Raw genomic sequence first — 26,696 nt, 5'->3', positions numbered from 1 at the left:
GTCTCTCAAGCTTAACAGCAAGAAGATCAATTTGCATGGTTATGTATTCTGTGCTTGTTCCGGGTAACTGTGCATAATGGATCCATATCACTCCAATATATATCCATCTCAGTCATGTATTCACATAAAAGAGCTTGTGTATTTGCCTGGAAGTGCATTAGACAGAATTGGTCTCACTGATTACAGAGACAATCACTGTCCCCCACAATTTGTCTGTGGCAGAATAGGTGTTTTCAAACCATGGGTTTATTATGGAACTTTCAGTGGGTTTTAGAATAGTTTTTTTTCTTCTTCTTCTTCTTTCCCCCTTCTTTTTTAAAGAGTCGAATCATCTTTCACATTTTGTACCACAAGTAGCTCTAACTTGAATTTTAAAACCAATTTTTGATTTTAATGCAGAATTTGCAAAAATGCTGCTACTACAACTACTCAGAGTGTGATTTGATGAGTTAATTAATGTTAATGTGGTTAAACAAAACCTGAACATCTCTGTGCCTCAAACAGTAGAGAATGCCACTAGAAATGCAGAAGCTATGGGTTTGATTTCCATAAAAAGCAAGAACTGATAAAATGTGTGCCTTCCAAATGCGTAAGTGTTAATGTAAATGAAAGTTTCTAAAAGTGGTGCTAACCACAGGCTTTATTAAGCTCAAAAACCAAAAGCTCTATTGTAGAAACCCATTAGAAATCCTGACACAACCCATGGGTAATTCGTTTTCTCGGCTGACCGGCTAATTCACATTGTGTCAGTACAGCTCCATTTGCCATCAAATTGTGAGCATTACTCTGTTGCATTTCTGAGCTTCATGTGATATCAATACTGGAGACAGTTCCATTGCAGAATGCGAATAAAAGATAGTTTTCAGTGCTAGTTCTTAAAGGGGACATTGGATGCCCATTTTCCACCACCTGATATGATTTTTTTAGGGTTTTAATGAAAAGCTATACTATACTTTGGTAAAAACTTCGTAAAACAACACCATTTTTACCTTGCCAAAAACAACCCTTTTTAGAGCAAGCCTTTTTGTTGCATGCTGCTTTAAATGCTAATGAGATCTACTGACCCCGCCCTTCTTTTCTCTGGGGTGACTACAGTTTTCAGAGAGACTGTAAACCTTTAGCCACATTTAGCCACGGAACTTGATAACTAGTACGTTATTAGGAAAGGCTATTTGCAAAGATTCTTAAAAAAACTTCTTCTGTTGGTGAAGCTGGATCACGAATGATTCACGCAAACATAAGCGCATTTAGGTAGCTCAGGGGCACATTCCCTAAAAAAAACTAAAAAAACTAAATCCAGTGCGTCTTCAGTGGTTCAGGTGTCAGGAGTAAATGAAGACTGCTATGTTCATCATTACATCTGACAATAAAACACTTCAAAGACTGACGCCACTGTCAATCAACAATCATGAGAGGGGCCTGTCTGTGTGATGTCACACTGTGATAAATGATTGTAGGAGATTAAAAACAAATCATTACAGGGTGGTTGTGTATACACACTGACAACATATTTATGTTCAAACAACATGTAAAAGTCAATTTCGCATCCAATGACCCCTTTAATTTTTCTAAAATCGCTTGCTTTCTTTGAAGTCTTTTCTTATTTTATTCTCTCTGATTTGTAACATTAAGAAAATATTGTCTTGTGCTTTACAATGTCTCTTCTAACTATATGCAGAGTTAAAAGCCAGAAATACAAAATACATGATTGGCCCATTTTCTTTATACTATTTTTTGAATAGTCCACACAGGCAGCAATTATCACTTTGTAATGCAAACAGGTTGCTTTTATTTTAACAATATCCCCCTTCTTATAATTGCTTCTCCATAAATGTAGGAGTTTTAATAATACTCCTCAGTAGTTGAACTTTTAATTAAACCTAAACTTATTATAATTAGTTAGATAAGATGTTCAATGCTTCACTTCACTGACCCAGTTAACCTTCCAAGAGGTCTTCCAAAGGTAATTTTTTTCAATAATACTTTCCTTTGGGGGTGCTTAGTAGCTTATTAAAACAAATTTCTGTTATCCATATATTTAACTTAACTGATTGCAATAATTAGATTCCTTTGTAGGTCAAAATGCTATAGTTTAGAAATGTACATGTACTTTATGTACAGTATATATGTTTGTCTCCATTAGACAATTTTTTTATTATTCAGATAAAAGGCATTTATTTGCATGGTAATTTAATGGTTTAGGTAATGTATGTTACATGTGAATTCCCATCATGCTTGCTCTGATTAATTTTATGATTAAGACCTTTAAGCGTCAGCCCAAATCCGATTGAAATCCGATCATATTTAGTTGTCTGAATGAAAACGAACTATGAAATCTTTGCTAATTTGTTTCAAGTTACATTATATGTGGTTTGAAATCCTATTCAAATCGCAAATCCGTTTCAGTTTGACCATTCAGATCAGATTTAGCTTAGCTTTTTCATGCCGCATAAAACATGGCAGAAACAAGCTTGTGTCTTTGCGAAGTGCAAGTCAAGTGGAAAAACACAATATATTGCTAGTATATGCACCTCTTTGAGTTTTGAAAGTAGCGGAGACAGCAGAACAGAATAAAGTTGCACATTCAAGCCTCCTGCATTTCAGCTGCTGCCTCACAAGACAAAATCTAATAATGCAGTGCAGTTGCGACAGCAGCCATGTCGTAAGACAACACTTGTAGCCTATTGCAAACTGTAGTGCTGTTACCATTTTTTTTTAGTGTAGCAATAATAACGTAACGGCATTACCATAGAAACCAATTCACATTCCGTAAAAAACAAAAACAAAGTGCGCTCATGGACACACAATTGGATATGAACAGATGTAATATGTTGTGTCGACAGTCAGTAATTCAAATCAGATTCCATCCAGATATGTACAAAATCGGATCTGGGCTGACAGTCTGAATGAGGCTTAACGCATTCTAACCAGTTCCGTCTATTTGTTAGTCATCAAATGGGCAGGAAAAATTAACCATTTTTATTTAGGAAATAATTCACACAGAAATAATTATGTTTATGTTTAAAAAAACAAATGATTTTTCAAAAATCACAAGTGGAATAGCAAAGTTTTTAAGCTGAATGGTGATCACATATTTCAAGTCAGATTTAAAAAGATATTTTGTAAATAACACCTTAAATTTTAACACAATACTCTGATATGGTTTGTAATATAGCATACAATAAGACATTTTCATTCCTGGGTGAATTGTCATTTTGAAGGTTAAGATATTATGGTTATGCTGACAAAAATTAAAATAAACTACTCAAGTTAAGTATTTTCATTATTATTTTAACATAATAGACAAAGTACTCCATATTTATTTATTTACGGTAGCAATGGTGATTGGCTTGACGTGTGCACTGCTTTCCTTGTAATCACCATTGACATTCAAGCGAATGACTACCTAATCGCTCTCATGCTCTGAGCTATGTACTTATGTCTTTATGTCAGTGTGTCACATCCTCATACCCTTGCCATATAGTTCAACAGCATTTAATGCTAGCATCATGTTTCTGAAATTGCAATAAAGCTTTTAGACATTGAAATGGCACATTAAAATAAAAAGCTAATTGTTTTAATAGTTAATCATCTTATTCAGTGGCTGATACAGTGCCTTAATTGAAAAGAGTGATCCAGATCATTCTGTTAACGTATTATCCCTGAACTGTTGAAGAGCTGTAATTAATCACTGATTGCAGCTATCAAGAACCAGGCAACTGGGCATTACATTCTCAACAGCAAAGAAGAAGATGTGAGATCTCGGCGCTTCATCGAGATGGGAGTGGAGTGGGACTACCTCATCGAGGACGATGTCGAGACTCTTCACACTGATGGTCCTCTACAAGATGCAGTTGTTGTTCTGGTAAAGAAAAAATTTGTAATAAAATGTTCAATTATTAGGAATGCTTGATAGGTACCATACTGGTTATTGGCCAATATGTGTATATTTTAATTAATTTTTTACGAAGAGTAGACAATACTGGATATTACATTTTGAATCTCACTTTCCCTAGTTTAACATATTAAATGTTTTTGTCCTCATCTGATGTTTACTTAAAGTTAATGTTTCATAACAGTAATAATTCAATAACACATAAAAGTTCATCTTAAGCAAATCACAAAAATAATATTCATTTTAATGCTGTACTTTATAATGTTTATAATCTAGGACTGATTGTAGGACTGATTTTTAGTTCATTTTTTATTTAGACTTTAAGTAAATTTGTAACAATTAAATTTTAAATAACATATTTTTATTATGAGCCAAGAAAATATATGTCCTTGTTGGCCAGAATATGTGTGAACTTTTTAAAGGCATGAATTTTGGAGTTATTTCCATTTCCAACACATCTTTATTTATTTATATGAGGAATAGAACGAAACTAAAGGGATGTGTGTGTGTATGTGTGCATTAATTCATTTTGACATGCCTATTGTGTTTCCTCCTTATGTTCCCTCCATTCACTTTCTGAATGCATGCTTCTAACACAATCTCAGCCTTATCTAATAAAACAATCTGTCATTTTCTAGGGAAAAAAATGAAATACTCTCTAACCACAAATTTTCATCTTGCACTAGCTCTGCGACGCATGTTTGTGACTTCACTCGTTAAGAGATGCAATATATTTCCTACTCTTCTACTGTAAAAGGCTTGGCTTGGTTCTATTGAAGCTGTGGCGTGTGTGAACTGAAGGCCCTCAAGTTTAAGGAATTTTAAGTGAAAATCACCCATTTTTAAATGTGTTAGTCAAAGCTATTTGTCTCTCTGAACTCATTCTTTAGCCTGGAGATTAGAGCCCAGTGTGAATGTGGAAGGTTACTAGCAACATTGGGTTTTAAATGGGTTTTTCAGCCATGCATTGAAAGGAGGTGAGAGGTATTTGGGTGTGATAAACAGATTAGAAGAGAGAATAAGAAGACTATCTGATTTTACTAAGGAAAGAGAAAAACATTGATTCAGTGGCAAAAACAAGTGATTAAAAAAATTGCACTTATAAATAACAAATTACAGCCTTTTGGAAACAGAGTTGTTCGGTCATTGGCACTTTGAATTAATTATTCCATTGTAGTTGAATCGCATTGACACTGGAGATGATTGGGGAAAATGGTTTCAGTGACTTTTCTCCAATTTGCATAACTGCATACATAGGAATGGGAATACTCAGGTTACAAATGTTCATGTTTTGCTGTTGGTAGAGGTGTTGTGAGTTTGTGAGCCTTCTGAAGTTATCTTTAGTGATAGCTTATTATATTTGACCTTAGTCTAAGATGTTGCAATGGGTAATAATGAATAGATTGGACATTGGTATTAAATTTTAGTTCCTGACAGATTTCACATTTTCATTTGTTGGGGTTTTTAGACTCATTTCAGGGACTGTAAAAGATTCTCGTAGGACAAACCTGCCAGTCCTAGACTTGCATCACATTGTCATTGAGTTTTGGGTTGCAGCTCTGCAATGTGAGGCCTGCTGAGACAGTAAAGGCATAATAACAAAAAGGTCATGGGTTCAATTGCCAGGAAATGTTTAAACTGATAATACTTTGGATAAAAGCCAAATGTGTACAGTAAATGTAACTAATACATGTAAATTCTATAAGAAGAATTTGTAAAAGTAATTATTGCATACACTAAGAATATAATGTGATAAAATATAATACATATAACATAGATATCATACACAATAAGGCAATGATGTGAATACGCTTCTATTTTATCATTTTATTGATATGTGGAGTTGTCAGAGAAAAGAGTTATCTTAATTATAATCAGGCTTAATCATGGCATCTTTTGTAGAGGTCTTAAGGTCTTACGTTTAAATGGTGATGTCCACTGTTTCGAATGTGATACATGCTGTTGGTATCAACTTTAGATTTTTTAATCTTAAAAAAAAAGAAAAATATTTGGTTAGTAGTTATTTTTGTACAGAAACATAAATAATGATTTATTAATAAATAATGAAACAAACGTTTTTATGCACTTAACTTTTTAGGATTTAGGAATAATAAGTTACAGTTTCTCTGTACAGTTTTGCTTCAGGCCAATCTTATAATTTAGCTGTCTTGCATAAACTCATTTCAGGTCAAATCACAACAATTCAGCTAGATTAACTTGAATGCTTTAGCTTGTCAAAGCAAAAATGTTTTTATACTTCCACTTTGCAATTCCATTTGAATATTTCCTTGTTTAGGATCTTTTGTGTGGTATGACCTACTTTCTATAAAGCGTATATAAGCTCATGGAAAAACACATTGACACTTTCCTGTAAAATGTATTACAGTTCATAATTAATATTTTCTTTAATCTTGATATTTCTGCCGCCAAATGTCATTGTGTGAATTAATTATTCATTTCTGCTAAAAAAAAATATTTGATTTGAATGCTGTGATTTTTCTCTTTGACATCCTTCCTTTCCCCTTGAGGTGAAATCACAAACACTGACATGAGCCAGTTTAGAAGATATGTGGAGATCTTTAGATGCATTTTAAGCCTTGCTCGCAGAGAAATTAACAACCTAATGCAGAGCAAAAACAATGTTTATTGTCTTCCACTTGGACATTATCAGTGGATTTACATGTATACAGGCCAGTGTTTTAATGATGTTGTAACCTTTACACACACAGATTTGTTTCTGATCAGTGTGTGATTCATACGAATTCTGTTTCAGTTAACAATGACAAATGGGAATGTACAGTATTCAGTACACAAAATACAATGTCTGATATGTTTTTACTAATTGATCAAAAGGATATGATTAGTGTTAGTATTTATTTATCCCCGCTGAGAAATTACATTTGCAGCATACACTCACACAGACATTTGACGATTCACATTAGGCATATATCTAATGAATCTAGCTACTTGGTACCTCAAATTTAGGCAAAATTAATGTGGAAATTTTTGCATTTTAATGGATTCACCACCTTTTTCTCACAATCAAAAATTCCAAAATTATTTTAAATAAGTTGAAAATTGTGTGTGCCGGCTTCTGAATGCAAATCTCTAACTTGCATATTGATTTTATATCAGGTTGGAGACATAGGGGTCATCTATGATGTTGCTAAAAATAACATTATTTTGTTGTTTTTGGTGTAATGAAATGTTTTTATGTGGTTTAAGCTCATCAGTCTGAAAATTGAGGTGTGTTCTGATTGGCCAGCTATCCAGTGCGTTGTGATTGGCCGAATGCCAATGCTGAAAGCATGTGACGGAAATGTTACGCCCCTTGCCATACTGTGATGTGATGTCCCCGTGACAAGACAAAAACAATAAAAATCCATTACAAACAAGCCATTTGTTGCATTCAGTGGGGACATAATTATGGACTATAATGACTTATACTGAATCATCACTGGCAAATCCATTAAATATGTAAACGTACTTACAAACTATGAAAAACAGTCCTCCATAAAATGTGCTGCACACATCTGAATATTTGGGTTGCACTGTTCTGGAACTGTTATTTTCGCTTTCACAATGAAACAGCGTCTCCACAACATGGAGCTGGTGGCAACAGCAAGAATAAAAGTCATGCCTTTCTTTATTTGCGGCATGAGGGGGCGTGTTTAAACAAGGCGTTTTAGGAGGGCGTGGACGAGTCTTAACTTTTATAAAGAATATCTCTTTGGGTTTGAGACTTTTACTTTGCAACTGTAGGGATCTTATCTATTAACAAACAGCTTGTAACACTCCAAAAAGAAAGGAATACTTGAATTCGCATCATATGACCTCTTTAAGAAAATAAGAAACACTATTAGAAGCATCTGAAGTACACATGAAATTGGAAGTTACAAGAAGAAAAATGAATGCAAAATTAGTCATCCTTGAAACAACTCCAAAAGCTTGTGGAGTAAAGCTTGTCATGCTTGTTTTGTTTTCAAATGTAATTATACAGATCCTCATCTGAGTCTTCTCACACAGAGGGCAACACATACATCTCTTACATATGCATGAACAAATGCTAAATCGTTGCATACGCAACCAAAATGCCTGTATATATCACTATGCTATTTCTTATACTTTTGTCCTGTTTTTTATGTCCATTAGATTATACCTAAAGACAATGAGACCAGGTCCACGCTAATGTACAGATACATCATCCATGAAGATTCAGTGCCCCTTAACAACAATAATGTCATTCAGGAGGACACATATGAGTGGGCACTGAAGAGCTGGTCCCAGTGTTCAAGGCCTTGCGCTGGAGGTAACATTCACTTTGTATGATCTTTCAGCTCTTCTAGATAACACACACACGCACACAATGTTAAGATTTATATTATCTTAATGTCTTCTTGGCTTAAATCTACACTTAGCAGATTAGAGCTGGGAGCGATGATATAGTTTACATTTTGCAACTATACAAGCAATCAAGCAATTGGGTTAGTACAAATTGTCCTGTGTGAGTATACTGTATGTATGCATTGTGAAACAGGTGTTAGATATGTTCAATTATTATCTAACATTAAATGAACCTAGTAATTTACAATGAAGCAAGTTTTAATCATATAAAATATTTCTCGACCTATTCAGTTGTATCCAATCATTCAAATCAATGTTATGCGTCATAATTGTATCAATTTATATTTAGTTTATTATAAATGATTCTTGCTCATTAGCTTATTAATTTCTACATAACTAATAATAGTCACACCCAAGAAACAACATCAGGGTCTATTGAGTCTTTTGAGACTAATGAGGGATTTCATTCTGGCAGCCCAGATTGTTGATGACTGGTAGCAATACACATCATGTTTCTTTTTGCTCTTTCATTTTATTTAATCTTTAGGATTCCAGTACACCAAATATGGGTGTCGTAAAAAAGGGGACAACAAAATGGTGCACAAAGGCTACTGTGATGTCAGCAAGAAACCCAAACCTATTCGAAGAATGTGTAACTTACAGGACTGTACGCAGCCACAGTAAGTCAAAATTTAACTGTTTTTAATAATTCTTACAATAGCTGTAGTCTTTTTCACTAAAATGAAAGCTGGAGTGGCTTATCATGGCACATTACAGTAAATGATTTCTTATTTCATCATATATAACTCAATCTAAACATCACTAAATAATGTATAAGCACTCATGTTTCCCATCAGAGCTGGGTTTTGATTGCTTTATACCATTGGGATGTCTTGTTTCATTCATTTCATTTATCATAGGCTATGAAGAAATCTCAGAGTGTGATTGTGCATGTATTTTTTTAATAGCTGGGAATAGTTTGCCTCAGCCTTTAGTTTTTACTGAATGTGTAGCCTTGGATGATTTTTCTGAAAGAAAACCAGAAATATAGCTGTACGTAGCTGCTTTTATTCTGTTTTTATCCAACACGTGTCCATAGCCTGCTTTTATGATTAACACAGGGAATGCATATAAGGATTAAGATGCTTCTCTTTCAAAATCCTCTCTGCAACATGAACATCTTTTTCATTTAAATATGCACAGTAGGATGTAAATGGCATGTAATGTACATCACAGCATCACAATCCCACTCCCTCTCCACCTATTATCTTTGATTTTTGAGTAGTGTTTCAAAGTAGTGCTCAAAGAAAAAAATAACCATTCAAGATCTTACCACTTAGAGTTCTCCTAAATAGCAGAAAAAGTTTTCTCTTAAAACCTATTCACAAAGTTGCTGAGACAAACTTTTACTGAGGAATAGAAAGAAGTCTTAAGCTAAGAGAAAGGACGGGGTTGACCTCGTTGCTATGGATGATGTCAACTTGCTTATTAACTGTGCCTACAGTGATTGGCAAATAGTCTCTGTCAGAGATGTATTATTCATAGAAATACTGAAGAACTCAATATTATTCTTGCCATATTCAAATAAAGGTTTAAAAATAAAACTGCTAATTGCATTTTTTATTTTAAAATGCAGGCTACGTGTCACTAATTGTCAGAATAATCATGGCTGATGGTAAGGCATGCAAATGTAAAAGAAAACCAAACTGGACGCAAGAACAGCTGTTACTTCTTGCCCAGCTGGTTAGTGAAAACAAGGATATAATCAAAGGACAATTTAGGGTTGGGATAACCTCTTAAACCAAAAGTTATACCTTTTTAAAAGCTCATAATTGTCAAATGTTTCTAAAATGTATAAATTCTGAGGGAGATTGCAAGCAACAGACATTTTAGGATAGTTTGTGGTTCGGTCTTAGTGACTTAGGAGTCCTCTTCACTACTCGTAATGCTAGTTTTATTGTTAAAATGCTTTGTGAAATACTATTACAGGAAAAATTTAAGAGTCCTAAATTTGGCACTGACACTCCCATTATTTGTAAGATTTTCCCCTAAATCGGCGAGTTATGAGCTACTTTTAGCCTTAAGACATATTGTGAATACAGGCCCTGAAGTGGGGGGGGGGGGGGGGGGGGGCATGATAAAATATGTCCTGCCCAACCCCACTGTAAATGATGACAATAATGACAGTCTTTGTTGCTGTGACTACATTGTAACATCTTCATATTTCATAAACTTTTCTATCCATGTGTGATTTATAAGCACTTGGGCAGTCAAGGATATAAACAGCGTCTGTGAGAGCAACATTTCATTGAAGCCACACTGTTTCTTTGAAATGACTGAATAGGTATACTAATAATTTGGAGACATCTCTTTTGCAAATATGTTTTATAAATCTTTTTTGGGGGACAAGTCTCTGTTTTAGTTGGTTTTCAGCATCTTAATATCCACATGTATTATTAGTGAAAGGAATAAAATGGATGCCACTTAGATGGCTGAGCATTATAAATTATCTCTTATATTTAAGACTACTAAATAGAGGAATATACTGTAGTAGGTTTTTCAAACAAGTAATCAGTTCCTTTGATAAACTAGCAGCAGAGTGACTATTGCTGTAGAGCTCCACAGAGTAAGTACACTTTAAATGGGATTATAATAAAATCATGTGGATTTCCTCTCAGCAGATATATTAGTATGCTTTAGACTTGAATTATTTTCTAATGAGGCACAGGAATGAAAACTCTGTGCAGACTAACTCTTTGATAACTCTTAATACTAAGGAAAATTAACATAAAATGTCCTTAAAGCTGCAAAACAGATAGAAAAAAATAGGAAAAAATACATATTTAGATATGTTAATGCGTTAATGTTAAACAACAGGATGTGCTACAGAATCATATGATTTTTCATAAGCTGATTTGTTGCTGGAGAGTAAGCTGCTGTGACAGTTTCCCATTTCGATTCTGATATTTCCTCCGTGTACCCATCAGTCACCAGGACTCCTCCTCCTTCACATCTGCAGAGGAGATTGTGCCTGCAGTTCTTCCTGCATTTCATTTCCCCCATTCCCTTTGCCTTTGCTTGTACTAATTTTCTTTTTTATCTTCCTCACTCGTGACTCAGGTGGTGGCCATTTTAGTTTCCCCTGGTTCATCTGCTTCCTTTTTAAAAAGCTTTTTCTTTTTTTTGCTTTAAAATATGTGAGAAATAATTAAACATAGTGAGAAATAACGTAAACAAATTTACGTTAAATGTAATTTTTAATTGATTAAACATGCAAGGAGTATAATTATATATATAGGAATATATATCTTCATATCATAGACTATGTTCTTCTCACTCTGCTGCAGTTTTGGTGGCTTGGGAGCTTGGGAGAACATCTGCATTCTGACCCAGCAATGTCTTCAACATGCAGAACAGCCTACCCATCCATAGACTAGACAACCAATAATTATTGATACTTATTTTTACTGAAAAGCATAGTTTACTCATAAATAAATAAAAAATCCCACATAGTTAGCTCACCCTCATGCTGTTTCAAACCTGTATGGATGGTGAACAGTGGCTCAAAGCTCCACGTTGCTTGACATTTGTGGTCAGCTATCATTTATTAATTGTAAAAGAGCAGTATGGAAATCCTATAATATTACACATTGACAGAAAGTATGTGTCAAAGGACATGAAGGACATGATGAAAACATTTTCATTTTTGGCTGAACAGTCTCCACTTCATCTTATCAATTACACTTCTGTTTGAGCTCAGTATTCGGTATGCAACCAGGTGTTTCAAAAAGCACCCTAAACGTTTGAACACTCCAGTATGGTACATTAATTCTGTAAATGAGACACTTACAGGGGTACATAATGCCTCACCTACTTTAGCTTCTAATCACCTCTTTTAAAGGGATGATCTGTTGACTTAACATATGTATTTTCCTGAAAATCTATTGCATTTGTAAAATGTATTGTATCAAGCACATCAAGAATGATGCTGATAACATGTTTAAATTAAAATCAAATGAACATGAAAAGCACTTTGGAGTATGCACATTACGATGGCAGGAGATAGCTAGAAGAGCAGTGTTTTGCACTAAGCCATTAAAGGAAAATTTTACAATAAATGTAACAAATGTTAACATTTCAACACAACTACTTAATCTAAGCAGATGGCTGTGTATGTTCAAGGTGTATTACATAAGAGCAGTAGTACAAGCTGCACATTTTAATTATGTCAGTTCACACAGGTCAGTGATGCCTCCACTGATGCACCATGTGGATGAGTTAGAAAGTCACAAACAAGGCACAAATGACCTTCTGTAGCGCTTTCTGTTACACAGGCTGGTTCAGCCGCTGAACTGTTGCCTCATTTCCACAAGCGTGCTGTGTAGGGGGTAGCAGGTTGATTCTAGTCATTTACATTTACATTTAGGCATTTAGCAGACGCTTTTATCCAAAGCGACGTACGGTATAATAATAATACTATTTTAAAGGGTTAGTTCATCCAAAAAAATAAAATTAAAAAAATAATTTTGTCTCTGTGGTTTTTTTTATCCCTATAAATAAAAGACATTGCTATGTTTTGATGCCCGTTGACTTCTGTTGACCTACTACTGAGACATGTCTCAATATATAATCTTTTATGTTCCACAAAAGAAAGCAAGTCATTGAGGTTTCGAACTACATAAGGGTAAGTCAGTGATGCCAGATTTGCCATTTTGCCATATTTTCGATGTTAAGTGATCTTTAATACATTGTCAGTGTTGACCAGGTGTCATATTCTGCTGTAGATATATTCTTAATGACTGTATAATTGGTCCTGGGGTTTATGAAGGAGCGACAGATGCATCCCACTTTAAGTTTATCAGGCTGAACATTTACATTCTCTGATCATATTCTGGGTGCTAAGTAGTCCATCTAATTCATTTTTTCCGACACTGATCTGTTAGCAGCTGGTCTGTCTTCAGACAAGGAATAATGAATGGGAGCTCCTGCTGTTTAAGCAGGAAATGTGTTGTGCAGTTTTATAGTCCTGAAATAAGGGGGCAGACCTGTAAATGATAACACTAATCAGACAGATAAGAAGTTTGTCAGTTATAATGATTCAATTATGAACATTGTCAGTAGTTATCTTAGCATTATTTATTTCTATAAATTCATGATTTATAAATTTTGGTTTCTAAAAAATGTAATTAAGATGATTATCACTGTCACAGAAACTCAGATTTGAAACAACTTGAGGGTGAGTAAATGATGACAAAATTTTTGGGTGAACTATCCCATTCAAGGTGTGCTATAAATGAATAGTGTTGATAAACATCTGTTGAGACAGTATTCTCATTTGAAACTAAGTAGAGGTTTAGACATAGAAACGTTATTTGATACATCACAGCTTAAAAAGCCTATTGAACCATGTTTAATTTATCTTCTGACAGATGGATCACAGAGGAGTGGGAACACTGCACTAAAACCTGTGGAAGCTTGGGATACCAAATCCGCACCGTGCGTTGTGTCCAGTTCCTTCATGAAGGCACAAACCGCTCTATCCATAGCAAGTACTGCAGTGGGGAAAAGCCTGAGATCAGGAGGCCATGTAACAGAGTGCCCTGCCCAGCCCAATGGAGAACTGGGGCATGGTCAGAGGTATATTTTTCTTAAGATCACATGATGTTTTGTTGCTATGAATACAAAAGTTGTCTAGGATTTTAAGAGTGGCATTTTGGGAAAGTGAGAATATTGGTCCAATTGTATTTTGCAGAGGTCGGCAGAAAAAAAAAAAATCTGCTGGTTTTATGTGTAATTGGGCTTGAAATTATTGTGAGATTACAAAATCTCATTTGAAGAATGTGTTAGGCACATAAGAGGATTTTTTTTTTTTTTAATCGAGAAACGCCGGGGGAGGGGGGTTAGCACTAATGTACTTTCAGTTTGTACTTTTTACATTGAAATCAAAACCATTTTTCCTGCACTGAAAATGTCTATGTGAGATCTGACATTTCAGTTGATTTTATGTCAATGTTGATTTAAAAATTCACCCGTGGGGATTGTTTAATGACAGTGCCCTCATTACCCAACTGTGTCAGAATGTGAAGCTAAAATCCAGGCTTTGAGTGTTTTATTGCCAAGATGTCTTTTGAAGAGTTCAAGCTAGTATGCAGTTGGTGAGACCTCTAGTGAGTAAGCGTATGAGGTATTGATTTTGACCCCAAGCAGATGGATTTAACACTCTATCTATGAACATTATAGTCATTGATCAGGCTGACCATGAACTCCTACTGTAAATGGGCATTAGGTGCTTAACAGCTTGCATATTCATGCACTACTCTTTGGCATTTTGTTGTAGAAGTAGTGTGTTCCAGCTGAAATTTTCAAAAAGCAAGCATTTACAGATGCATTTAATAAAAAAAAAAGTGTCATGTAGACCCATCCACTTGGAAATCTCATTGGTCTAAAGTTTAACGATACATTAAATATCAAATATCTTCTGTTAGACTGTGATTGTGTCCTCTTGTGCAGCAGTTTTGGGTTCACTGTGGACAAATAAATTGTGTTGTGTTTAGGACACGGTAAGAGATGTTTGAAATGCATATGTATCTGTCTGTAGTGTGGTTCCCTAAACCTTCTTACTTATCACTCAGTGCTCAGTGTCCTGTGGAGAAGGTGTGATTCGACGTACGGTCACATGTCGTATTGGAGATCAATGCACCGGCGAGAAGCCCGAGTTACACAGGCCCTGCAGGCCAGGACCCTGCCATGGTAAGACAACATGGACACCTTTACAAATCCTGAAACACAAAGCAGGGAATTGGTTTGTGCAGAAAGCAGAACAGGGACAAAAAACGTCCCTAATCAGGCAATCTTATGGTGCCTTGAATGACTGAACTGTTCATGTCATTGATCGAACAAAAGCAAGCCTGTTAAAAGAGAATGGAAACTATTGCACAATGCACAAATTCATCTGCATTGATGAAATTATTCATGGTGCTCTTAACCACAGTTAATTTCCCAGAATGCTTTTGTGGTCTGTGAACTCCTCACCTTCTCTCTGGAGAAGCTTGTTTACCCAGTCTTAGGCGTCTACTGAGAGCTTTTATTTAGACACACATTACATATGAGAAAGCTATTAATTAGGTTTCATAATGTCTACAAGCTTGAAATGAACATGAGGTCTTGGCAGCGTTTCTTATTCATGAATAATATAAAAAAAATTCAGCATGTCTTTCCATAGCCAGACTTTTGATTTTTCGAGCCCCATGAGCTAGAAATTGTACATTTATTTTTGCCTTTAATACAACATGTCTACTGCGACTTTCTTTACAAACATGAAAGTCTGACTTTTCTACTGCTAAAGCTCAGCTGGTCAGCATTATTTGTTAGAACACAGACTCCAGTGATAAGAGTGAGAAATCCAAAATAAATCTCAGCAGACATCACCGTGAGTAGCACTTTCTTTATGTCTGCTTGCATAACGCTTCCCCTAGTTTCTCTTTAATGGCTTGAGCCACATCTGGATGTTATCCATCTCGGTGGAAGGCTAACAAATAACCAACCCTTTACAATTGGCACACTGCTTAACTTTCAGCTGTGTAGAGTACAGCAGGACACCTTAGGGAGCTAGAAGCATTTCATTTCTTTTTAAGCTGTAAAAGACAAACCAGTTGGTGGTTCACCTGGTGCAAATAGTCTGTAATCCAAATGCAACCTGATTGGCTCTTTTCATGACTTATATTAATAGAAAGACCTCATGACTTCTGTATTTTTTTGTGGAAGAGAGGAGAGAGGAACAATAAGGTAAAACTGAGGGGAATAGGAAATTACACAAATCCAAATCAGCCAGACATAAGTGGCACAATGTAATTACAGTTTTGGAGTTTACTCCACTGATTTATCACTAAGTATGTTACTCACCATATTGTTCCAAACATGTATGACTGACAAAGGTTCTTCTGTTGAACACAAATGAAGAATACAATAAATTAGGACTTTCTACATTTCAAAAAGTACATTGCAAAAGCAACATTTTATGAGTTGAGCACACTGTTCGATTCATGATCATGAACATATTTCAAAGTCTCTACTCCTTTCCAATTGACAATACATTCTCAACAGCTTTATATGAGCACTGTTAAAAAAAAATCACTGTTGTACTCAAAACTATTGTTATAATCACTAAAGCTGTATAAACTGTGACATGAATCTCTTATTTTGTACATACATCTGTGCTTTGTTGTTCATGATGAGGGAATTCAGTCAGCGAACGTGCAAGCGCTCAACAAAACTGATGAGTTTCAGCGATGAATGGCTGTTTTGCCATTGCAGTCCTAAACTCAACAGAATTGTGTGTGATTGGTTAAAAAGTGCAACACTGTAAAAAACGCCTAAAATAATATATGGCGCGACATGAGCAGATCTTAATTAAATGCCACATTCGACACTGTCTATTCATAGTCACTTTGTCAGCAAAAGACATAATAGATTATATTTGTTTGTGCAGGGGCATTTTTTTATCCAATTAAGTGGCATTTTTGTCCCAAGTCCCCATACGTGGCAGTCATTTGTCCTGCTTATGACTGAGATGTCTTTTAGAGATTATAAATGCAGCGCTCTTTGCTTGCATTCTGCCAAACCATGCAAGCAGCAGCTGCTTGCTTTAGTTAAAAATAACAGTGTTCTGTGAATGTTTATGCTTTAATAACAAATATGTATCGGGTGCTGGGATTTCATAAATTTCATAGGGAAAAAGTAATGTAACTAGTAATGTAACTAATTACTTTTGAAATAAAGTAATCAGAACAGTAATGTGATTACTTTTAAAAGAAGTAATCATTGATCAGTTATTTGATTACATTTTCAGAGTAACATGCCCAACACTGGTTTTAGGAGGGCATGGATGAGTCTTAACTTTCATAAAGAATATCTCTTTGGGTTTGAGACTTTAGTCTTTCCAGCTTTATGGACCTTATCTATTCACAGACAGCTTGTAAAAGCTGAAATGTGGACAAAAAAAGAAAACCTTCTTAAAAAGACACTGAATAAAACCTTCTGCTTTTCTAACAGATGAGCCATGCAGAGGAGACAAGTCCATATTCTGTCAAATGGAGGTTCTGGCTCGTTATTGCTCAATACCAGGTTACAACAAGCTCTGCTGTGAATCCTGCAGTAAGCGAAGTGGCACTTTTGCTCCTCTTCTGCATGAAGCTGCTAAGACAGAAGAGGAACTTCGCTTCGGTTCGGCCTCCCAACTTCTGGAGACACTCTCAGCCTCTGTAAATGGAACTCTGAAAGTCTCTCAGCTACACCAGCAGGGACCCTTGTCACAAGGCCAATTTCCCAAGCAGACCACCACCCCCCCGCCTCGCAAACTCAATACCAAGAACAGCAAGACTCAAAAGCGCCTCAAACTAGGTACAAGGAATCTGCCTGCAATGAGGATCCATAGCTTGTGGAACAAGGATGCCGCTGAAGATGTGCCATGGCAGATGGGAAGTTTCCAAGAGAGTCAGTGGCCAACAGCATCATCCGAGGTGGAGAGATGAAGACTAGTTTGTCTCTTTTTTTTCTTCTGGACTCTCTCTTATTTGTTTGTTGTAGACATAGACCTTTAACATTCATCTTTCCCTTCAGTTCATCCTCAAGATATTTAAAAGCAAGAGAGAGTAAAGTGCTGGTTCACTTTCAAATGTTCTCAATTCCCCTGCCAGCAGTATTTGTTTTGAAAACACACTTGTCTCTCACACACTGTTGTGATGGGGAACGTGCCAAAGAAGTTCTCATGATGATCCTTTCATCAGCTTGGTATGGTCTATAGGGGTTTGGTGCGCGTACATAAAGAGACTCCGGTGGTACTCGTGAGGAAATGCTTGTAGTTGTATCAAACTTCACAATCTTTACGGTTTTATTTTTACCAGCTCCAAACATGTTTGACCAAGTAATATTTATGAACGTTCCTGTAAATACTGTATATGGAAAATGTCAGTATTATTTTTACAAGAATACAAACTGAGGATTTAAAAAAAATAAGAGATTCAGGAGCATTATCGGTGCTTTTTATATTAAGAACACTTTAATAATATGCTAGGAAATGTGCGATCAGCCATGAGTTCAGCTCTGATGAATATATATTCCAAAACAGTGTGAGCGTACAGGAACAAACAACATTGAAATTAAAAAAATTGCCTTAAAATATTTACTTTTCATTCCAAAATGATTTCATTTATGAATCAGCCTCTCAGCAAGTCATCAGTCAAATTAATTATCATAGTTTTTTGTTTACCTCCTCATTTTGCCATGTTGTTGAGGCTTCTCTTTAACACTTGCTTGTTAGATTTCCCTTGTTTTGTCTTATAAATTCATCCTCGCAGCTAGAAGTTTATTTAGCCAACAACAAAATTTAGCATGAACGTCATTAAAAGCAGCTTAACCATGGTGTAGGAGGCCCATCATACATATTGTGAGATGAGTTGGATGTTTAAGGCCAGATTTGAAGGAGTAAAGCTAAACTTTCTGGAGATCTTATACTGTGAGACACTGCTCAAGATATCTCACTTGTCTGAGGGGGAGGAAAGCTATTTATTTTTTATAATTAAGAATTCTATCACAACCACAGTGCATCTGACTGCAATACCAAGGAAACCAGTTAGTCTATCAGTGGAGTTCATAACTGTACACACACATTCACCCGTGTGCCACTGTAAAGCTATTGTATATTGTATACCATTGATAACTTTAGAGTATTTATTAAGATTCAAAGTTCAACATCATGTCTTACGTATGTGCAAAATTATCTGTCATTTCAGACCAAAAATGCATACTCCCATTGAAAGTAGCTCACAAAAGTAGACCTGAATAACCTTGTCATTTTAACTGCCAATTTAGATACAAATAAGACACATGCTCAGTTGTTGAGATGTTAAAAGGTAAAGCTGTTTCACAGCCGTTTTAGAATAGAAAAATTGTGGAGAAAATCCTAAACAAAGCTGTCATTTACAGTGATTCATATTGTCCTTCGACCATAAATCCCCCAATCCTGCACGAAACTGTTAATTTACAGTTAATTCGTAGCTTTAAAAAAATAATTATAGTGGATTTTGATCCTCTAGAATAGACAATATCGTTAAACCAGTTAAAGCTGAGGTCAATGTTGTGTACATCACAAAAAAAGTTCACTTTACTGATAATAAACTGTTGCTAATATTATCAACATGCTTTCAGAGACCCAAAAGAAGGCGAGATAGAAGTTAATTTGACAATCCCTAAGCCACAGACAGACACCTAACATAAAGGATAAAGCATATTTGTCCTTACAATTCCAGGTTCATTTAAGTGTCAATTGTTGTTCTGTCTTACAGTTGCTAACCGCTTGAAGTCATTTCTTTTTGTTTTAATTTGTACTTTTGTTAGTTGTAATGGAAGTGTACACTACTGAGGCTGTTTGTTGTAATGGGGAGCACATAGCAATAAAGAAAATGATAAACCATGCTGTCTCTTGAGAATATTTTTTTTAAGGTTTGCTTAATTTTTTTTCATGAAATGAAAACTCATATTTTCTCCTTTTCACTACTAAGCCCTTATAGTTACACTTAAAATTCATGTTTATAATCCTACGAATGGTAAAGATCCCCCCCAGGGCCCCCTTTTACACAGGCCACCTGGGGCACATCCCCCCCAGACCACCACCGCACCTTTGTTATTCTGGAAGAGAGTCTTCTACATTCCTTAAATGTAATGAAATGTAATTGCATTAATTGCACCTTAAAGAGCCACACAGATGGGAAATCAAAAAATATCTGTATTACAGTGTATGATGTAACTGTCCATCAGTGTAAACAATGTGCAAAGTAATTAAACCAAAAAGTAGACGATTTATAAAGTTATAGTCGACTCTGAATCACTTTGAGAGATTTCAAATCTTTTGTCCATCTCTATGTACGTCACTAGAAAACTTTGCATAATAATCTACCATCTTTGCATAATAATCTACCATCTTGGGAGAAACAAAACTCTGACCTGCCCCACCCCCCCACACAGACGCTCTGGTTAGCAGTTGGTGTGATAGCATAATGTCGAGGAGACAGTGTGTTTTTAATTGTAAAGGCAAGTTTGTTTTATTTTCATTGCCAAAGAATGAAGATCAGAAGAACCAATGGCTAAAATTAATTTTTACCACAATACCAGAGCAGTACAACAAATCCCTTTTGTTGTGTTCACAACATTTCACTGATGACTGCTTTTCTAATCTCGGTGAGTGCATAGTACAAGGCGGGATTTTCAAAGCGTTTGGCCATAAATGAGGGTTCATTACCAACTTTATTTGGACCAACAAGCATCTCCGAATCACAACACGAAGTATGATTATGAAGTTATGTGTTTGTTTTCTCCCGAGCGTCTTATCAGTATGTGTGCTGTCTGCAGCCTGTCTGCGCTGATCTTCATTTACAAACACGTCATTAAAATGAAGTGTAACTCCGTGAATACTCAACGAAGAGACATGAGAGATATCTATAGAAAGCTTGACATGTCTACTTTAAAACTAAACAAGTGCTGCCGAAAACAGATATTCTGTGATAAAGTAATCCATATGAAAACAACGGGATGTCTGTTTTTCATGTCTCCCTTCATTATATCTAATGTGACCACCATGCCCCCGCGCAGAACGCGCGATTCATATTCAAACTGAAGCGCGCGGCTTGAATACACCCACACAGAAGAAAAAGCAGCGAGACTGTTCAAGTTTTTTATTTTACTGTTTGCTTCGCGGTGAGAGGAATAAGACATAATTCACCCCAAACAGATGTTAACGCATTGTTTACCGTGAAGTGACTATGTCAGTTGACCAATCAGAACACAGTATGTTACCGAAAGGTGGGGTTTAAGGAAACCTTTTGGAAAATCTTTTGAACAGCCTCTTGCGAACCGTTTGGGGATCTCTGAGAATTGAGGTAATTTTAAAATGATATTTTGACAAAATGACAATGTTTTTTAACCTTGGATGGATTTAAACCTATTGTACAGGACTTATAAACAGTGATAGGAAGCTTAGAATTTTCATCTTACTGGCTCTTTAAAGCACAAAGTAAAAATATTCAAGTATGAAATGCATATCATCTGCCCATACGGCCACTTAAGAAGAAGCTGAAGCATAATTGACACAAACCTGAGAGCACATTACACTAAGAGCAGCACCTGAAGAGTCAAGAATTAAAAAAAAAGAGTTAAAAATAGCACACACGTGCTACAAACTGTAAGAGCAAACTAACATAAAAACACTCAACACTCAAGTTGATCAAAAGTGGCCTGTCAAAAATGACCCATAGTTATATTGTCTGGAATACTGATACTAGGGCTGCCACCATATCAGATTTTTACTACAGGATTATTGTGCCCAGACCAATTCACAATAATGACAAATTGCGATATCTAGAGATTTTGAAAACAATAATAATAATACTATAAATAATACATTTTTGTTTATTATTTACATATTTGTCTGTTTGTTTACCACCAAGTAATCACACCATTGCATTAAAAGAAACAATTACACTTAGACACTAAAATAATAATAACAGTTTTAGCTTAGCATTAGTGATGGATGCTTTCAAAGCAATGCTTTATAAAACTTTGAAATAAAAGTATGTGTTCTACAGACACTTTATGTAAAATGGTAGTTGATGATTTGTTAATTACATTAATATTGGTGTTTTAATACTTTCAATAGGATATTTGAAATGTAGCATGTTTTACCATCTGGTGTTTTAAGAACTTTGAAACAGTGACTTACTTTGCGAAAGAATGGGTTCGAGTTAGTCCCATTACTACTTGGTACAGCATCAAAGTACAACAAAATAATAAGAATAACAGTATACTTGTACTCCAAACTCACGTTAAAGCATCAGTCAGTGTTTGAAATAATTTCCTTATATGAACTTATGTGGCAGGCTTCATAAAATGAAGCAGAAGTTATCTTATTTCAACTGTATTCCTCATTGCTTTATAAACATACACAGATAAAGCATATATTGTTGTAATGATGTGTTAATTATCTTCATTCAACAGTCAAAACATTTCTATCTGTATGTTATGCATCTACAGCTGGATCAGGGGTTTCTTGGAAAGTCATTAGTTTTTTTGATTACATGTCAGAGATTAACGCTACTGTATGTACTTTTTATTTTATTGCTTATGGTTATCGCTGTATATTGTGACACCACTAATCAACATAATAACAATGTTTCATTTTTAAATATTGTGATTATTATCACCTCTAACTGATACTATTCTGACTGGTCAATCACAGCATTTAGCAACCTAATATTGCTTAACAATAAGCATTGTCTATATTATTTTCATGGTGTAGTGCTTTCCTGTGAATACACAAGCACACACAGTATACATGAACTTATTTCTTAACCTGTCTACTGCAGTAAGGCATTATTAACCTTGCTGCTTGGAAATATAGCTGAGCTCAGATAGAGGAAAATTGGCAAGGTGAGATTTGTCTCACCCAAAATGAAAACCTTACAGCACCATGTTTTATGTTTAGCCCTGAATCCAATATCCTGCTGAGCTCTGAGAACACATACTGATGTTTTATCTGCTGAAGAAGTGACAAATATGGTTACACAATACCTTGTTAGAAATGTTTTAGCCTATAGCCGTGAGACATACTGTGATTTTCTATTATTCACCACAACGTCCTGCACAAAGGCTGCTGATTCGAAACAATCACTATCAGTGAAATTGCTGTCTATAAACACCTCTTGTATTGGACTGATTCCTGGAAAGCACTCGTCTCAGGGAACTATACCGATATTTTTATTGTATCTTTAATGATGGGTGTTCACTATGAACACAATTGCCAAGTGAAATCTACTAAAATTTGTTTTTAAAGCTCACAATTTTATAAAATCAGAGCTGTTTGATGGCTTCCCTGATACTACCAAAGGCTGTAATTACAATATATTTCACTTTAAAAATAAACTGTTCAAATTATTCTCTCAATTCTTGTCCTTGCCTTGAGTGATATAACAGTAAAGATATGTGAGTATAGCTGGGCTATTGCGTAGGTTTCTCTATCCATCTCCATCTCATGTTTTGCAATGATGAAGTACAGGTAGTGAAGTTATTTCACTAATTCCATTCAAAAAGTGGAACTTGTATATTATATTCATTCATTACACACAGACTGATATATTTCAAATGTTTGTTTCTTTTAATTTTGATGATTACAACTGACAACTAAGGAAAATCCCAAATTCAGTATCTTAGAAAATGTGAATATTACTTAAGACTGATAGTATTACTTAAGACTGATACTCTGATAGTGGCCTTCAGCTCTTAAGTGAAATAAATCAACTTTTTGATGATATTCAATATATGATAATTATAATAATTATATGACCAGCACCTGTATATGTAGAGAGGATTCCCATAAAAACGTAAATGCAATTCATTTCGTGTTACAAGCCCCCTTGTGTTCTTACAGCAAGGTAAAATATATATAAATGTAAACAAGCTGTAGCTCTGCAGATGTATGCAAATCACCTGCCCATGTTCTCAGAGGGCTGATGTGTATTTTTTGTGCATCCTAGTTTTTTCACTCACCAGGGCCTGCGCTGAAGGCTGTTAGGCTCTCTGCTGTTCCTCATTCAATGGTGGTTTCTCTGCGAGAGTGAGAGAATGCTGAGTAGAGTGTCTGCAGTTGAGAGATAAGCCTGGACACTTGAGCAAAGTTTTCCTACTGCACACCTTTGTATTAGAGCACATAAGAATCCTTTTTTACTCACACCTTTGTATAAGAATCCTTTTTTACTCATTTAAATCAGGGGTGTTGAACTAATTTTAGGTCTTTGTTAAAATTCAAAAAAGTTAAATTCAAAAAGGCAATAAATCAGAGAAGCAGTGATACATAATAAGCGGAGACTTGGAAACAAATATGAAGTTCACTATTCATTTTCTGTGCCTGTCCATGTTGTCAGCATTGCTGAGTAACTTGCGCCATTTCATCTCTTTTTATCTTGAATTCCCAACAGCTTCTTTTCTGCCATTTTGATACATGGAATTCCGGTGCCATAGGCAAAGAAGAAAACTGAAAATCATAGGAGACCAGAAGACATGATGTGAACTTCCCACAATGATGATAATCAGGTCCAATTATATTACTGTAACTAATGCACTCCAATGTTGGGAGGATAATTGCAAATCCCTCACTCAATTCAGGGAGTAATGTATTATTTAAGTACCAGGGGAGTAAAAGTGAATCACACAAAACGAGGCAGTCACTAGATCCTGAGTCCTTTTATTCTCTTTATATTATTTTCCATTTCCTGCAATATTTACTCAATTTATTTTACCATTTTGAACACAGTAAAAGTGTCTTTTTAGATCTGAATGGCTGTCCATTAAACATCCTCTGACAGACACTCCATGACAAATTCAGAAGGCTGTGCTCTGTTGAAACCTGCCCCATTCACCACATCAGACTCCGGCTGTATGTGTCTCAAGTGTCTTATGCTTCAACACCCACAGTCTGCTGAATTAATGAAATGCAATAAAACAAAGCCATCAGACAAGGCCTGCTGATGTTCACCCCAGCTTTCCTCAGATTTTAGTGATATAGTTTGACTTTATTGGATGGGAGAGAGTGGATATTATCAAAGCTCAGGCAGATGTAAAGTAGAGGAAAAAACAAAAACAAATCAAAGGTAATAATCAAAAGTTCTCCCGTAATTTGGATGCAATTTTGAGTGCATTTCACAACACCAAACATTGTACTAAACATACAAAACACTATCTATACAAGACCTAAAAGCCTCCTCAATTGTATGTGTACCGTGCTTTTGTATGTGCACAATTTCGCTTTAGGAAAGATCTTATTGGTGCTCCAAAGGCTCAGAATATCAAACAGACCTTCCTCTGGTGGTAAAGAGACTATGCAGTGATACCTTTCTTGAAGAAAAGGAGATGAAAGGCTCTGCCGCTGGTGGATTGCGCTCCTGTATTTACCTCTGAACCAAGAAGAGATCCTCTGAGTTCAAAACATCATAATTATTGATGATTGTGTATAATCAGCCATTTCTTGTTGCCTGACATCTTTTCCTAGTGGACTCACTTACAGCTTGCTTTCTCATGTGTAATGGAAGTAATCTGAAACTCAATATACATTTGAATGAAAACCTCAAACCAAAAAGCACTGTTTTAAGCATAAGTAAATTATATTGTGGTAATGCTACATACAAAACAATTTTTGAGAGGACTGATGAACCATGGATAAACATGGGGATCTCTTTTAAACACACACACACACACACATACATATATATATATATACACACACACACACACACATATACATATATATATATATATATATATATATATATATATATATATATATATATATATATATATATATATATATATATATATATATATATATATATATATATATATATATAGTGAGAACATCATGAATCCATCTTCCAAACCATGTTTTGTCTTGACTTTCTCAAAAAACAAACTAGGAGCCCTGGTCAGACAATACAAAGTCTGGAACACCCCCCAACCGAGTAACGATTTTGATCATGAGAATCTTCGCTATAGTTGGGTATAGCAACCCAGCGAGTGCAGTAATCTACAAAAACATTTAAAGCACTCGCAAAAACTCTCACTGTAGTAAGTTCGTGTGGCAAGGAAGAGGACAAAGGGGTCGGCTGGACTGCTGACGTATTTATTTAACCAAAAATAAAAAAATCACAAACACCCAAACGGTGACTCTTATTCTGACACGCTCTGTCAAACTTCCGGTTTACTCCTTCCTTCCTTCCCCCCTGCCACATACCCCCACCACCCGACTCAGGCCGGGGAGCCATCTCCTGGGACAGGACTGCCCCCAGCCCCCTGTCCGATGCGTCTGTCTGCAACAGAAAAGGGAGAGAAAAATCAGGAGAGTGTAACAGCGGCCCGCCACACAGAGCAGCCTTGACCTGAGTAAAGGCCTGCTGACACGGCTCCGTCCACTGGACCGTATCTGGTACCTCCTTTTTAGTAAGGTCAGTCAAAGGGCTGGTGAGGTCCGAATAATTAGGAATAAACCGTCTATAATATCCCGCCAGCGCCAAGAACTGTCTTACCTCCTTTTTGGTCTTGGGTCGTGGGCAGGTCGCAATAGCGGCAGTCTTATCAATTTGGGGACGCACCTGCCCATGCCCCAAGTGGAAGCCCAGATACATTACTTCCACACGCCCAATCGCACACTTCTTTGGGTTGGCCGTGAGCCCCGCTCCCCTCAGCGACCTCAGGACAGCCCTCAGATGCTGCATATGCCGCTGCCAGTCATTACTAAATATAATAATATCATCTAGGTAGGCAGCAGCATATGCAGCATGGGGCCGTAGAATCCGATCCATGAGGCGCTGGAAGGTAGCTGGGGCCCCGAACAAGCCAAACGGAAGGTAACAAATTGGTG

At 35.9% G+C, this 26,696-nt stretch overlaps 1 protein-coding gene across 1 annotated transcript in view; it reads left to right on the top strand.

Annotated features, from left to right (window-relative positions):
• adamts3 (ADAM metallopeptidase with thrombospondin type 1 motif, 3) overlaps positions 1 to 19,709 on the top strand; it is a 159,765-nt gene extending 140,056 nt beyond the window's left edge. Inside the window, exons 17-22 of the mRNA XM_052556227.1 lie at positions 3,702 to 3,865; positions 8,048 to 8,204; positions 8,787 to 8,919; positions 13,669 to 13,876; positions 14,872 to 14,989; positions 17,291 to 19,709. Coding sequence (XP_052412187.1) covers positions 3,702 to 3,865; positions 8,048 to 8,204; positions 8,787 to 8,919; positions 13,669 to 13,876; positions 14,872 to 14,989; positions 17,291 to 17,769 — 1,259 coding nt within the window. The 3' untranslated portion in view covers positions 17,770 to 19,709. The remainder of the gene's footprint in view (positions 1 to 3,701; positions 3,866 to 8,047; positions 8,205 to 8,786; positions 8,920 to 13,668; positions 13,877 to 14,871; positions 14,990 to 17,290) is intronic.
• Positions 19,710 to 26,696: the final 6,987 nt, after the last annotated feature.

This window comes from Carassius gibelio, chromosome B5 (genome assembly GCF_023724105.1).
Source record: "Carassius gibelio isolate Cgi1373 ecotype wild population from Czech Republic chromosome B5, carGib1.2-hapl.c, whole genome shotgun sequence".
Lineage (NCBI taxonomy): Eukaryota > Metazoa > Chordata > Actinopteri > Cypriniformes > Cyprinidae > Carassius > Carassius gibelio.
The sequence above is the reverse complement of the archived record's forward strand: the minus strand, read 5'-3'. Positions and strand labels throughout refer to the sequence as shown.